The sequence below is a fragment of the Astyanax mexicanus genome, chromosome 3 (genome assembly GCF_023375975.1).
Source record: "Astyanax mexicanus isolate ESR-SI-001 chromosome 3, AstMex3_surface, whole genome shotgun sequence".
NCBI classification, from domain to species: domain Eukaryota; kingdom Metazoa; phylum Chordata; class Actinopteri; order Characiformes; family Acestrorhamphidae; genus Astyanax; species Astyanax mexicanus.
This window is the reverse complement of record NC_064410.1, coordinates 53,226,130-53,241,480: the sequence shown is the minus strand read 5'-3', so window position 1 is coordinate 53,241,480 and position 15,351 is coordinate 53,226,130. Positions and strand designations below refer to the sequence as shown.

The window sequence follows — 15,351 nt, the reverse complement described above, 5'->3', positions numbered from 1 at the left end:
TGGAGGTTTGGGAGGATGTTTTAAATTTAGTAACCAGTGCTGGCTTAGCATAACTAGCTACTGTATGATCAGTGTCTACAGCAGATTCTACTTCAGACTGCGTTTTGTCCAAAACCCATTCAATAAGAAATGACTGAACAAAGGAGGATGAAGTAAACTCTTAATAGTGGGCGTGGCAGATTAAGGTGTATAGAAATAACACACTGTAAAAAAGAGAGCAGTGATAACAGCCACTCCAGTGTCTCTTCATAGTCATCCTTTGAGGACATCTACTGGGAATCTAATGCTGCTTCTTCCTCTAAATCTCTTTCTCTTCAGCCCCCAGTTCCTGTCACAGAAGACCTTCGTAGGAATCCTCCGACCAGCACCACCAGCTCCCCCCGTTCCCCAGGGGAGCCATCTGAGGTGCTCTCTGAAAATCTCTTCCAGAGGACAGAGGTTCTGGCAGGTATGTACATCTGCTGTTTTTATAAATCTTTTTTATAATTCACTGTGGTTTGTTTAGTGTAAATGTTTGGCCTCAAGTGGTGCAAATTTAATCTTCATTTCTAATAGCACAGTGATGTTCCCTCAAGGATAAGTAGATCTATTTTAAGTCATTTAAGTGCTGTGCCTCAAATCTTTTTATAATTCTCATTTACCTGTGTTCATAATGAGGGAACATGCAGTACTTTTAAATGTAAATTGAATGTAAAATCTCTTTACCTGTGTAGATTTATGCAGTAAAACACTAATAATAGAATAAATACAAACAGCATAAAACAGCATGTTTTAATCACTGTCCATTAAAACATCTCCAAAGCTCAAAAGCTATTTTTGTCAGTGTTATTTTCTTCTTGTCTATATGTGTCTATATGTTGGTGGTCATGTTTTACTGGATCTATTGTCTACACTGCTTCCAGATGATTTCCAGTGGTACTGCTCCTTTCAGACCATATCCATAAGCTTTTATTACCTGTGCACAAATAAACAAAAGGAACACAGAGTATGAACAGAAGCATCTGTTTGAAGTTGAGCATAAATGTGTATTAATGTGTAGGTGCCCCAGTATTTGTTAAAATTATTGGTATTTTATCTGCATCTGCTCAAAGCTGAACTGTTGTGAACTGTTGTTTTATTTTAGAATCTCTCTTTTTGCTGAGAGAAATGCTGAGAAAAACTTCTGTACAGTACTGTATTTGAATAAAGCAGGACGGATTGTGTGAACGTAACACTGCAGTTTTTAGAAAGGAAATAAAACAATTCTGCTCAGAGCTTCTCCACTCATTTCAAGGTAATATTACTGCAGCATTTGAAACCTTCCCATAGGGGATTCACCCTTTTATTTTTTTTACAGTACAGCGGAATGCGCTTCCTTAAACTGTGATTGTAGCCCTCGCTGGGAGTTGTCAGAGTTCAGAGAACAGACCCATCCATAATGCCTGCTTATTTCTCTCTCTGTGCTCAGAAGAAATGAAGAACACATACGGGGAGCGCCGCAAATAACTGATCAATTTCCTCGGGTTTACATTCAGAGAGGAATTATTAAAGCTGAGCTAACTCTGCTCTGTCTGGGTAATATCCTGAGCAGACTGGAAGCTGAACCAGGCAGCTTTTACTGTGTGGGCTGACGGACCTTTCTGCCGCATCCCGTCGCCTCGCTCGTCTCCCTGGCCCTCTAGCGCTGTCGAGGAGGCCTTTTGTCTAATTAGGCAATTAAGTGAGGCTTAACTGAGGAAGAGTGCAGCCTGCTTTTTTAAACTGTGGAACTGTAGGAGGGAAATGGCCCGGTCACATAACTCAGAGGACAATGATGGCTGAATTATTTTTAGTTAGTGCACACTAGTGGTGTACCATATTGTAAAAAATATCATATTTTTGAAACGATCCATATTGTAATAACAGTGGTATTTTTTATATTAAGAGCAGCATATTCTATATTAGTTCTTGAATTTTTTGCTGCTTAAAACAAAAGGAAAGTTAACCAATTAAACATTATCTATTTACAATATGGTTTATTTTACTCCAGACTTTAATACACAGTGCATTATTATTATTGATATCATGATAAGTTCATCATACATTCCTGACTCCTGGTCAGATATGGTAAAAACATTTTTTGGTGTTTCATTATATTGGCAAGAATTTCGATATTGCAAAATTACCCTGAAATATAGAAACACATCCTCTATCATAGAAAAAGATTTTTTGGACCATATCTTAAACCCCTAGTTCACACAGAGCTGCCTCTAACCTCTCCTTTGTTTTCTTTATTATCTTGTTTTGCAGCTGTCATCGCAGGTGGAGTTATTGGCTTCCTCTTCGCCATCTTCCTCATCCTCCTGTTGGTGTACCGCATGAGGAAGAAGGATGAAGGCAGCTACGATCTCGGAGAAAGGAAGCCCTCCGGAGCAGCCTATCAGAAGGCTCCCACCAAGGAGTTTTATGCATAGACCCTCCCTCAGCCCCGCCTCCCCTCTCCCCCAGTCTCGTAAGCCAAGCTTCACCAACCACGATGACAGTCTCATATCGAAGACGACGACGACGACGACGACAACGAATACATTCACATAAAGATTTAAAAGAAAGTGAAAACTACATTTGAGGAACATAAATAACATAAAGGAAAGCTTTTGCGTAGAGTATTGTCATTAAGTCCTTTTTCTTTCACTCTTTTTTTAATGAAAAGCCAAGCAATGCTCATTTTGCAGTAAATCTCCGTGTATTTAAACTTTTATTGTGTATTATTTTGAAAAAAAAAAAAGGCTGAAAAGACAAAAACCACAATCTGTAAAGGTGAGGAATCTGCATCTGTCTTCTGTCAAAGGAGCTGTTTTTAGTCGCTGACTACTTTTTAACTGTAGCAGTATGTATTTGTAAAGAAAAAAAAAACAATTTAAAGTGGAAATAATTGAATATAATTGTTCTGTATCGATCCTGTTTTCATTTTCACCATTATTTTGTCTTAGCATGTCTGATGTTGATCTTAAAAGTGTATTTCATTAATTTATCTTTTCTCTGGTGTTTAAAAATGCCTTTCTGTAGATTTCAATGAGCTCTTTTTGTCTCTGGATTAACAACATTTCGCCATCAATGTAAATGTTCTCCCTTAAAGTTACAATGTTTATTATTGTTATTATTACTATTATTACAATTATTAGAACTATCATTATTATTATTATTATTATTATTAAGCTCTCACATCAACATGGTCTTGTGAAATTTTACAATGGAATTGTGGTTTCTTTGCATAGCGTTAGCTGCATATGTAAGCTTTGTATTTAGCTTCATATGTCTCTTTATGCTTAGCTGGTCATTGGACTTGGACACTGACATGTCAAAAGTCATGGGATGGGAACTAGTATATGTGTGTTTGGGGTCTGTTGCATTGAATGTGGATGTGATTCCTGACAGAATCACTTGCTAATTGTTCACATGGGCAGTTTTAGTCAGATGCCACTGGCCACGATCATTACCACCCACTGTTCTGTCTACTGTGAGCAGTAACGTTACCTTTTATGATGTATTCCCACCTACTACACACGTCACACTGTGAATCGAATTGAGGAATGTTAAATGCTCACACAACTTTGGAGATGGAGTGTCGTATCCATCTGACTCCACTATCAGGCCTTGCTCCTACTCCCATAGTTAACTTACATTGGTGTGGATGTTCCCCAATCATCCTTTGAGGTAACTTTAGCAACTTTTGGCATGTCAGTGAGTGTATAAGTGAGAGATATAACAAAATAGCAAAAATGTATCCACATAAAGCTGGAGAGGTTGTATAATTTACTTTAATCTGATCTCTTATGGTACTTGTCGGTGCTTGTCAGTTTAAGCTATATGGAGTCGTGCATACAATCCATACAAATTGTTGCCCACCCCCTTAACCCAGCTGACCCACCTCTTTGTTTTTAGCTCAGTGATACTGTCCCAATACTGTCTCTCAGCTTCTGTTATCATGGCTTCCACCTGTGATGCTTGTGTCCATTGCAGTTTCGCCTTGAGGTTCAGTGGAGAGGGATGGGGTTTGTTCCCTGCGGATGGAAAATACTTGCTCTATGTTCCGACACGTTTAAGTCACGTCTGTGGTGAGGAGGAAATAGAATACGTGTATTACAGAAAACCTCACTCGCCTGTAAAGAGGATCGCTGATGTCAGCTTGGTGGAGCGTTTAGTCTAAGAGATCTAAGATATCATCTGGAAATTTAGACTATAGTGAGGTGACTCACTGTACAGCATACATTCTTTGGGCTTTGCTTAGGCTGAGCTGTCCACACGTCCTGAGGTCTGATTTTGATGCCGAGACCCAGTTGATGCGTGGTTTTCGCATATGGCTCAGCGTATGCCATCAGACATGTAAGTGTCCTTTTGACAAATGCTCTGAGGCTCCTTTTGAGAAAGGTATGCGTTTCCTGTCTGCGCTGATTCAGGCCAAACAAAAAAAAGGCCTGGTTTATTACATGTCCAAAATGGATCTTGTCGAACCTCTTGGGCTCCAGGCTCTCTTGGAGGTCCAGGATGTGGAGTATTCTCCAACTCTTGTTTACCTTCTGGTGCTGATCATATGAAGGCCAGTAAGTAACCGTCTGTTTTTGTTCCTCACCTCCCCCCCACTCCCCCACCGTGCGGATCCATATGAACTCCACAGGTCATGAAGGCACGCTCCTCCCTAATGAACTCCACACACGTTCACTCCTCTCACTTCCTCGTCTTCTCGTTGTACCAAGCTGTTGCCAACCCCCTCTTGAGTGACTTTCCAGGCCTCAAACATTATGTAGCTCAGCTGGAGGTGAACAAAGGAAGGCACTGGAAACTAAACAAACAAGCAAACCCAAAGACTCATAGGATTCCCACGTCGATGTGTCATATTCATATTCCCTTTGGCCACATTTGAGTTTTTCACATTTACTGTATGTTTTTCCTTTTTCTTTATTTTTTTTAGATTTAGGATGATTTTTTTCTAATCAAAGACCTGACCATCGAGTCCAATTGCTTATTCATATATTTAAAAAAAACTATATAGAAATATATATAAATGTATATTCACAAAATGTTTTAAACCTTCAAAGTGCCTACCATTTGGAAATGTGCTTGTGTATGTCTCGGTTGAAGGCGGTGTGTGTGTGTGTACATCAGAATGGCCAGAGTGACTGGTCTTGTGTAAGCACAGCTGACTGTAATGGTAACTTTTTTTTAGTCTTACAAAATGCAGACAGTATTGTATCTATAAGTTGACACTACTGAATAAACATTGTGGCCTAATTTTGACCATTTCTCGTCTGTTTCTTGCTGTTGACTGACTGTGTGAATTAGTACACTCTCAATGAGCTTTTCAAAATAAACATACATCAACCATTTCTTTGTTACTATTGTAAGTTATAATTTTAAATATCTTAACGTATAAAGAATGTTATTTTTATCACCTTTTATCAAAACATTTTATCATTAAGTTTTAACATTTTTAAATATGAAAAAGTAAATAAATTAAGTAATTAAGTAAGTGAAATAACTGATTTATTCCAAAAGGCAGAAACTGATAGTAAAGTATATGAGTTTTTGTTAGAAGAGCTCAAATAGTTACTATATGATTGTTATTGTGGTTTTCCACTTCAAGATACCTACGCTACTTGACTTGACTCAACTTGAAACACTTTTTGGTACCTGGTTCATTGTCCATAGTACTCCCCTAAAGGTATGTGGTGATGCCACAAAACATCACTATCAGCGCTTTTCCACCAAAAGTCTGTTCTGTTCCGTTTGAGCTTGTAAGAACCGTGGTGCTTTTCAGCGAACCAGCCCACGCTTCCTCCAGTTTTAGTGGAACCAGAGGGCGAAGGATCTAGTATTCTTCAGTTCTCACTGCGAACAAAAGTTCTTGCTTCCAGAACCAACTTTTGTTGGTGGAAACGCAGCAAACGGTTCAATATTAGGTTTGTGAACGGTGAACGGTGGTGGTTTCCTGGTCGGTGGAGAAGTACTAAATGTAATTTTCAGAGCTACAAAACAGCAACACAAGATTTACATGTCACATTTTAGTTCTTACTCAGCTTGCTTGGAACCGCTGGTTTACTTTGCTTATTGTAAAATGAAAAAAAATTAGTAGTGTAGGTATAATTCAGTGAAAAAAAACACACCCTAGGTTTGGTTCTAAAAAAAGCCATTAATTGGTTCAGAGCCTTTAGATTATATGGATGATATTTAAACTTAACATTTTATTAAAAAATGGCTCTTATTACTTATTAAAATGTAAGTTAGTTGTTCTTGTATGGTTTTGAAAAGAGATTAAGAAATTACCACTTTTGGTACCTTTGTGGAGTTTTTCTTTGTATTTAATATATGTTTGTTCTACAGTATAAGTTAAAGTGATTTGTAGCAGTAGGCTTAATAACAGAACATCACAGAATGGAGACTGATGCTAAAGAGCTTTACATTCGGGTGGTTGTGTCATTGCCTCCTGATCTAATCTTTATGGGATCTGTACTGGAATTATCATGTTTGTGATTAATCCCAGTGTGTCTGTTGACTGGATTGGAGCATTCATGTAGTAAAAAGGACAGAGAGATCAGAAATGATAACTTTCATGAACTGCATTCACCAGCTGTGCGGTTTATCTCACTAAGCGTTATGTTACTGTTTATCTGCTATCAAACAAAATTATTAAAACATGCTGAGTAATGAAGACCACCGTGAGAAATGTTACCAGTGAAATCTGTAACCTTGAGTGGATGTAGTCAGACAAGTGGAAATAAATGGGGAGAAAAATTATTGGGATACTTGGCAGCTCCAAATTTAAATACAACAATTTGTCTTATAATATATACTCTTCACATGCTGAATACAGATTTATTTACACATTTTACTAATTATTGTATAATATTCAAGAGCCTTTGTATGGATAACTATCTTGAAATACTGGAAATACAGTTTTTATATTTAAAGCAAATTTTTCTCTCATTTTATTGCTGCCTTCCAATGGAATTTCCAAGAAGAAAACTTCCACTGAAACGGCTCCAGATCAGATTTCCTAAACTGAAAAAAGTCTGGCACAACTGCACATCAACTATATAGTGTATTAGCACCTCTATCAATTAGTGTCAAATTAAATTAGTCCTACACACTGTACTGTATAACTGTTTTTTTATAGCGTGAATTTCTCCAGAAATGCTAACCTAGGACAGTGCTAACCACAATCACCTGTGACATAAAAGTACTGCATATTTTGTGACTGGATTTCCCATAGAATACTGGTAAAGTAATTATTAAACGAGTTGTGATAAACTCCAAAGTCTTTATCGATTTAACATCATCCTCAAGAAAAAAAGGATTTTTTAGTCACTATATCTCTAATATCTCTCTCTCCCTCTCTCTCTCTCTCTCTCTCTCTATATATATATATATATATATTTATTTATTTTTATTTTTTTGTATATATATATATTCATTCATATATATATATATATATATATATATATATATATATATATATATATATATATATATAATAATAAACACTTGTGTAAATGAAAGATTAATTGACACTAGTTAAAGCATTATTAAATATTAAACACATTTTGTTAGGATTAATAATGTATTAAATAGTGCCAATTAATAATTAGTTTAGATATTCTGTGGTAAGCTCTGTTACTAATTGTGAAGTGTTTCCGGGTAAAGGGACTAAAGGGGATGAAAAATAATTTGAAACGGTGCAATATTTATCTGAACCTTTACCTGAAGGAGGTCAACGAGGGTGTGACGTCGTTCCTACCTTCACATCCGGTCACTGAGATAAATGTAACTCAGCTTAATTAAGCTCTAAACGGTGAACACCTGAGGAGAAGCTGAATGCAGCGCTGCTGCAGTATGAGAGAGAATGGAGGTGAAGATAACGAGGCTAAAGCTAATGATACTGTAGATAAAAACAAAACAAAAACAACAACAAGAACTCTACAACATGCTGTTCTCCTGCGTCCTGGAGCTTCTGGAGCAGCTAAAGCTAAACTTCAGACTGACTGGATACAGTCTCCCCAGCTAACTACCTGCACAGCATCCTGCAGACCCTGCTGACCCAGAGAGGACTACAGCTGTCTCTGGTAAGACCTGCGAATAAATACTAAAATATGTTCATGTTTTTATTTTGTTTTTTTTTATTGTTAGGTAGAGTTTTAAACTATGCCAGGTAATGCTGGGCTATGCTATGTGGCTACTATGACTGTCATGGCCAAGTAAATTAGCTACAATGTTTCTTCATGTTTCTTTTTCACTGTAAAAATGGGTCAAGCAATGTCTCAACATGTTTTATATAATTTATTCATACTTTAACTAGTTTTAAACATGTATAAAGCACTAGAGTCGTGCTCTTTTAAAACATGTTACTTGAGTAAAAGTTGAAGTGTTCTTAAAGCTCCACACTTAAAGGAGAACTCTGGTGTGAAATGGATTTAGGGTTTTAGTAAAACAAAATAACGAGTACAAACTTTTGTTGAACGGCCCACCTTCATTCACCCCCAGCAATTAGATATACAGCACTTTTAGCCAATGTTCCCAAAAGGCTTACAATGCTAGTGATAGGGGCATAGTGTTTCCCATGCAAATAAATCTTTATTTTTACACCAATAGCAAGCTCAAAGTAGCTCCACACTTCATTGGTAGAATTAATTTACAATGAGGAACTAAGAGCTTTAAAAATGCTTAGATAGTTTATTAAAATAACTAAAAAAGACGTTAATTCAAAACAAAGTAAGATTAACAGAGGTTTTAAGTGTAGCGTCTAATTTAGGTTGTTACAGACGTTTGAAGCAAACGGGATATAAATGGCAAAATAACTTTTGGAACTACTTTTAAGTGCACTACACTTAAAACATCTATAAGTCCTTCCTTTTTTAATTTTTAAATCTATTTCATACTACTTATATTTAATATATGAAGGCATTATTATTAGTATTGCTATTTTTCATTATATTATCAATAGTATCTAATATATATATATATATATATATATATATATATATATATATATATATATATATATAATTTTTTTTTTTTTTATATATATATATATATATATATATATATATATATATAATTTTTTTTTTTTTATATATATATATATTTTTTTTATAATATAATTATATATATTTCTGTGGCTGTGACATCCGTACTCGTGTTTATTATTGACAGGATTTTAAAAAGTATGTGTTAAAAACACGTCCCTCCATCCCCCTGGTTCCAATGCTAGTGAGCCCACTTAACCTGGGACATCAATAGTTGGTAATGTTTTGGCTGGAGTTGCCAGAAAACGCTGAAAAATAACTTTTATACCAGCTGTGGGGAACTTCAGAGTCTTAATCAATCTGTGTTTAAGAAATATTTTGAGATTGTATACTACTCTCTGAATGTTTAAGTGGAATGCAGGCAACTGGCCAGCTTTTCTGCAGTTTTTGAAGCCAGTTTCGTTAATGTTCTCAATGCTGTTTTTCTTGTATCCTTTAAGGAAACTGAGGGGCATAAAATACATCAGTTGTGTTGTTACAATTGCTCTGAGAACAACTATTATGTAGATACATCTGTCCTTTTTTTTTTTTTTTTGGACAAACCAATCGCATTCTTTCGTTACTTATTCATTTTTTTTTCTTTACTAACTTATTGGATTTGGGGTTTTGGTCAAGAGGTCAGGGCAGGTTTTGTCCACTGGCAGATGTACAGGCGTGCCTGCCTCTATAGAGTGCGAGGTGTGCCAGCTGTAGTGTCTGTTCCAGGGGCCCTCTCCCTTTAAAGTGCAATACGGCTGAGCCCACACCACGGGACAACAGCACGAGGTTCCTCCATATGCACGTTCTTCCATTCACTGCGTCACACGCGACCCGGCCCACCATTTGCGTATGTGTGCTTGCTTGTCAGTGAGCAGGCCGGATTTATAGCCCTCTGAATAGGTGGCCTGTGTTTGTGTTTGTGCTGGGGTTAGGGTTAGTGTGTGCCTGTGTCAGAGCGTGCCTTTAATTTATAGTCTTCTCAATAGGGGCATGAGTAGGAAGAGAGATTGAAAGAGAGAGAGGGAGAGAGGGAGAGATGGGTGGGGTGAGAGCACGGATGGGTGCGTATGGGAGACAAAAGGGAATCGGGCCTCCTTTTTTGGGTGACAGAGCTAATTCAATAACAAGACCAACAGTAGTTGTTAAACCATGCAGAAATTTCAAAGAAGTGCCATCCAAAGTAAACATGCTGTCAGGCTTCATAAGAGGCGCTGGCTGGAGGGCAAAGCAGCAGCATCAGCACATGCTCATACTGTCTATGCTGAGACAAGCTCTAGCTCTAGCTTTAGTGCTTTGGCCCTTAGCCTCTACAATACAATAAAAGAGCCTAATCTCTCCATGACTCTTTAACCTCTTCAACTCTATAGGCTTTGAGTTTTAATCTTAAAAAAATATAATCAGTAAATATCCTAAATGATTTAGCAACTGCCATTAACCTCTTAACACAATAACTAGTATTGTGTCCCATGACTTTTGCCATGTCCTGTGTAAATGTATGTGGGGTCTCCTGTATTGCATGTGGATGTGATGATTTACCACCAGAGTTTCTAATCTTTTTACATGTACTTTTCTAGTCAGACACTGCCAGTGACTATCATTCATATGCTAGTGACTATCATTCATTCATATCATTCAATACCAGGTAAAGGTTTGGAAACACCTCCTTGTTTAGTGTTTTCTTTATTTCTTATTTTTTTATGTTTTACATTGTAGAATAATATACATGAATAAGACATGAAAACAATTAAGGGGCACATATGGAATTCTATAGTGAACAGTAAAAAGTTTTTTTTTTTTCCACAATCCCCTGATTTTAAACCTGATGAACTGAGATTGTGATTTGAGGTGATTTAAGATTATCTGGAGTTTTACAGCATGAAGGAAAAGCAGCAACTATTGTTCAGCACCTCCAGGAACTCCTTCTTTCAAGACTCTGAAAAAACTATTCAAGGTGACTCTCCCTCATGAAGACAATGAGATTAAAATCTTATTGGAATCAAGTACATTTAAAGGCCAGAAGGTATTTTCTTGTTCTGTAAATTTGCCATTTTAGAGATATGAGGTTGTTGGCTGACAGCCCTGCTAACAGAGAACATTATAGCTAGCTAGCCAGTAACATTACAGGAAACATGTTGCATAAGGATGGTTTGCATCACAATGTTATTAGGACGTTTTTTACATAACGTTCCCAGCAAGACGAATTCTGACATTATGGAAACATTAAAAATAAAATTCCCAAAACTAAAAATTTAAACATTGATGCAATTGATATTGCAGCAACATTACCAGAATGTTTAAAAGCATTAAATACAAATGTTCTAAGACCATCCATAGAACAGATTAAATTTTCTAAGAACATTTTTATAATATTCAGATAACATTCCGCTTACCAAGATTGTTAGCTGGAAGTATTAGTATGCTGTTCTTCCAGCAGTGTGTATCACAACATCCAAATGCCTCCTCTCACTGATTACAACAGATTGCTCACATTAAATAAATAATGTGTGTAATTCAGTGTTTTTTTTCGTGATGAAACCCTGACCTTTATCAGTAAACTGGTTTTGCTACGGTTTCGCTTGTGATCTTGTCAGAGTGTGTAACAGAGCTGCTTTCTGACTTCTCTCTCTTCCTCTCGTCTTTTCTCCTTTGGACAGATTTTATGGAGTTCTTTGATTCACGTTATTATTTATAGAGCTTAGGGACGTAGCCTCGGGACAGTGCATGTTTTAAACAGTTCAGAAAGAGGCTCTGATGCTGCTGCACTTCAAAGCAATGTAAAATTTGACTTCTGCTCGAAAATAATTTATGTATAAAATAAGAGCTTTGTGTGATTTAAAGGCCCTTGTGTAGGTTTTTACATTTCATGGTATTTCCTGAAGGAAAGAGAAACTCTTGGAAAAGAAGTCGAGGTCTGTGATGATCAGAAGCTGTAGATAACATTAGGAATCTGATCCAAATGTTAGCATTTATTGCTAATTTACACTGCCTGGACAACACACTAATATTAGGTTGGACCGCCTTTAGCTTTGATTGTGGCACACATTCACTGTGGCATTGTTTTGATAAACTTCTGCAACGTCATTTTTGACGTTTTGACTTTTTTATTTTTGATCTTGCAGCAGCATTGATCTTCTCCAGCACACCCCAAAGATTCTCAGTGAGGTTAAGATCTGGACTCTGTGGTGAACTCTCTCAATCCATGTGTGAAAATGATGATCTCATGCTCCCTGAATCACTCTTTTACAATTCCAGCCCCATGAATCCTGACATTATCATTTTAGAATATGGTCGTGCCATCAGGGAAGAAAAAATCTATTGATGGAATAACCTGATCTATATTCAATATATTCAGGTAGTCAGCTGACCTCATTCTTTCACTATGTTTGTAGAAGAGTTTGCATGACTAGGTGGTTTGGAAGTGATTGGAACCTAAGTTCAGTGATTCAGATGGGTGAGTGAATATATTAAGTGTATTGTGTTTATAGTAAACTGTTTGACAGCAGCAATATCATGATAGTTTTATAACATATCTCTCTGTAAATGCTCCACCTGTGGATTCCTTGTGATTGCACTGAAACTATGTTAGCTCTGGCTTGAGTTGAGTGTTTTGCATCAGGTTCTGAGCCTCCTCACAGAAGAAAGAACACTTAAGTTAAAAAAAGGAACATCTGTACCTCACTGTGAGACACAGTGGCCCCATCGTGCCCGTCAACCAACCCCACTGCAGCTCCTGATCCAAATTCTCAACCCGCCCCAAGGGATGCTCTCAGTTCAAAGAAAGCATGTGCTTTTAGCCTTTAGCACAGTTAGCATGGGACCCCTTATTGTGCACGTACACACATTTTCTGTGCGGAAGCCATTGTGCCACGGATAATTCCGAACAGCGTTCATTTGCTGAAGAAACCATTCGCACGGATTAAAGTTTTGACAGACGACGGGAAAAACACGCTCCCCGCACAAAATGGCTTGATGCCAGAGTAATTGGTCCCAGTGGGTGGGAGGTGTAGGTCTATTTGTGCTCCCCCTCTCTCTCTTTCTCTCTCTCTCTCTCTCTCTCTCTCTCTCGTGCCCACTGGCTTTCTTTCCCTCGTTCTCTCGGCTGCTGGGGCGCAGCGCAGAAGAAGAGGGAGAGAGATGCTTAAGGTTGAAGCAGAAAATGAACATTTTCATCTCACATAAATCACGCACTGCCATTTGTCTCAGCAAGAGGCCCCTTCATTATCATGTTACACTGAATGTGTTCTCAGGCAGAGATTAATGTCAGAGCTTTTTAAAGCTAACCTGTTGGCTCCAGGCTCTCTCTCTCTCTTTTTCTTAAACTGACAGGCTGTCTTTAACTCAGAAAACGATACACACGAGGTTGGGGGCGAGGGGTGAAATTTGTTAAAAGTAGGCAACAACACTGCTGGGAGCAGCTGGAAGCTGCTATCATTTACACTGAGTGTCCAAATGTTGGTGGGCATCTCTTCTAATGAATGCTAATTCAGCCACTGGAAGTTGCACCCATTTATAAAACAGATGAATACAAAAGCAAATGCACACACACAGCTTGCTTGGTCGATTGGCAACAATCCTAATGCCAGGCATGGATTCAAGGGGTAGAAAGCTCCATAGTATTGAACTGTGGAGCCGTGGAACTGTGTAATATGGAATGACGGTGCTCCATCAAAAGGTTTGGGATGAGTTAAGGTCTTGGGGATGAGGTGGGGTGGTGATTATCTAACATCTTGCCCTCATTAAACTCCAAAACTTAGAACAAAAGCCTTTCTTAGAAAGCAGATACATTTACTCCATAAAAGAGTAAAACTCTCAAAATATCCTTAACAACAATGAATGGCTCAATATTTGTGTCCATAGCAAATGTTTCCACTCATTGCTTTTCAATAATATTTGTGGTTTTGAAAAAGGAATGAACATATCTGGAAAAAAGTCATCTTCAATGCAGCATCTGTTGTACTAAAATGTTCTGCTTTAATCCTGCCATTCCATAAGTTCAGAGACTATGACAGACCCTGGCCTTCAAATTTTTAGGTGATAACATTCTGAATGGTCATTTTTATCTTTGGTCCAGAGCTTACAGCATCTAATTCTTCAAAAAAGCTCTGGAATACGGATTTTTCGGACCACAATTTACATTTTCACTGTGTGATGGTCTATCCCAGATGCCCCCAAGCCCAGAAAAGTTGGCGCAACTGCTGTGCATGTTTAACATTATGCTACCTAATTATCTGTCTGCCCATTTTAGTCCTTAAAGACTCATTGTTAAGTTTCTTTAACCTTAATGCTAAAAAAAACGCCCTTGTTCCAACTCCTGTTCCTGAAATGGAGAAAAGGATAAATATTAAAATATTAAGTGAAGTTGACCAGAATAAATATTAAATATATTAGGTTCATACTGTCTGCAACAAAAAAGTCAAAATAAATGTAAAAACTATATATTTTTAAATTTCAGTTATTTCCTAACTCTCTCAATGTTTTTTTTTTTCTGATTTAGGGTTGTGTTTGGTTACTCGGTAAACATTAATTCAAACCCTGATTGAGTTGGAGTGAGATTGGAATGTGGGGGTAAAGGGAGGCATGACTTTCTCACAGCTTTGATGAAGACTTATAAAGCCACCCAAGTTCCTCCCGCAGTGCCGGAATCCTACTGGGGCTTTTAAACTTTGCAGCTAAAATGACTTTCGGAGATGAATAATACTCCGCTCCTCAGTAACAATCTAAATTTATTGAAATGACAAGCTTCTCAATTTGCCACTTAATCATTCCGGCTCCTGATTAAAAGCAGTCTGGTATGGAATGCCAATGTGCCACCTTGGTTCCTCTTGATAGGATTTGGAATAGCGTTTCATATGAAGTCGAAGCTCTGGTGGCATCCTCAGACACATCTTGTGCAGCAACATTATAGTGTGGTTTCATTTTAATACAGAACATTCTCCTCTGCCTCGCTGCAAATTAAAGTTTGTTGTGATTAAAGTCCTCTGATGGGGCCATTTATAATGATTTATATTTTAATTAAATGCGATGCTCATGAGAGAAGACAGTATGAGAAATTCTGCGAGGTGCACACAGGCTTGGGTTAAAGTGGGGTTTAGATATGATTAATTTAAAAAGCTCCAACTCTGCTGTAGCTGAAGCTCAATAGTATTGCTGGTGTGCACTATTGATGGAGCCCCAACAAAATGTAGACAGCACTTTAAGGGATGAACTCCTAGGTTTACCACATAGACAGAAGTATTGGAACACCACTAAGGGCATTAGTGAGGTCAAGATGTTGGATGATCATTACCCCAACTCCCCGAAGCATCCCCATCTTATCCCAAAAGTATTGAATGGAGCT

General features: G+C 37.6%; 1 protein-coding gene and 1 long non-coding RNA gene across 6 annotated transcripts in view; both read left to right on the top strand.

Annotated features, from left to right (window-relative positions):
• The window catches only part of sdc2 (syndecan 2), a 52,890-nt gene extending 47,637 nt beyond the window's left edge, over positions 1 to 5,253 (top strand). For all 5 annotated transcript variants that reach the window (XM_049475479.1, XM_022683333.2, XM_022683332.2 and 2 more), the window contains 2 exons: positions 319 to 448; positions 2,269 to 5,253. In XM_049475479.1, coding sequence (XP_049331436.1) covers positions 319 to 448; positions 2,269 to 2,432 — 294 coding nt within the window. In that variant the 3' untranslated portion in view covers positions 2,433 to 5,253. The remainder of the gene's footprint in view (positions 1 to 318; positions 449 to 2,268) is intronic.
• Positions 5,254 to 7,807: 2,554 nt separating this feature from the next.
• LOC125799251 (uncharacterized) overlaps positions 7,808 to 15,351 on the top strand; it is a 131,409-nt gene continuing 123,865 nt past the window's right edge. The window contains exon 1 of the long non-coding RNA XR_007438085.1: positions 7,808 to 8,075. This is a non-coding gene — a long non-coding RNA (uncharacterized LOC125799251). The remainder of the gene's footprint in view (positions 8,076 to 15,351) is intronic.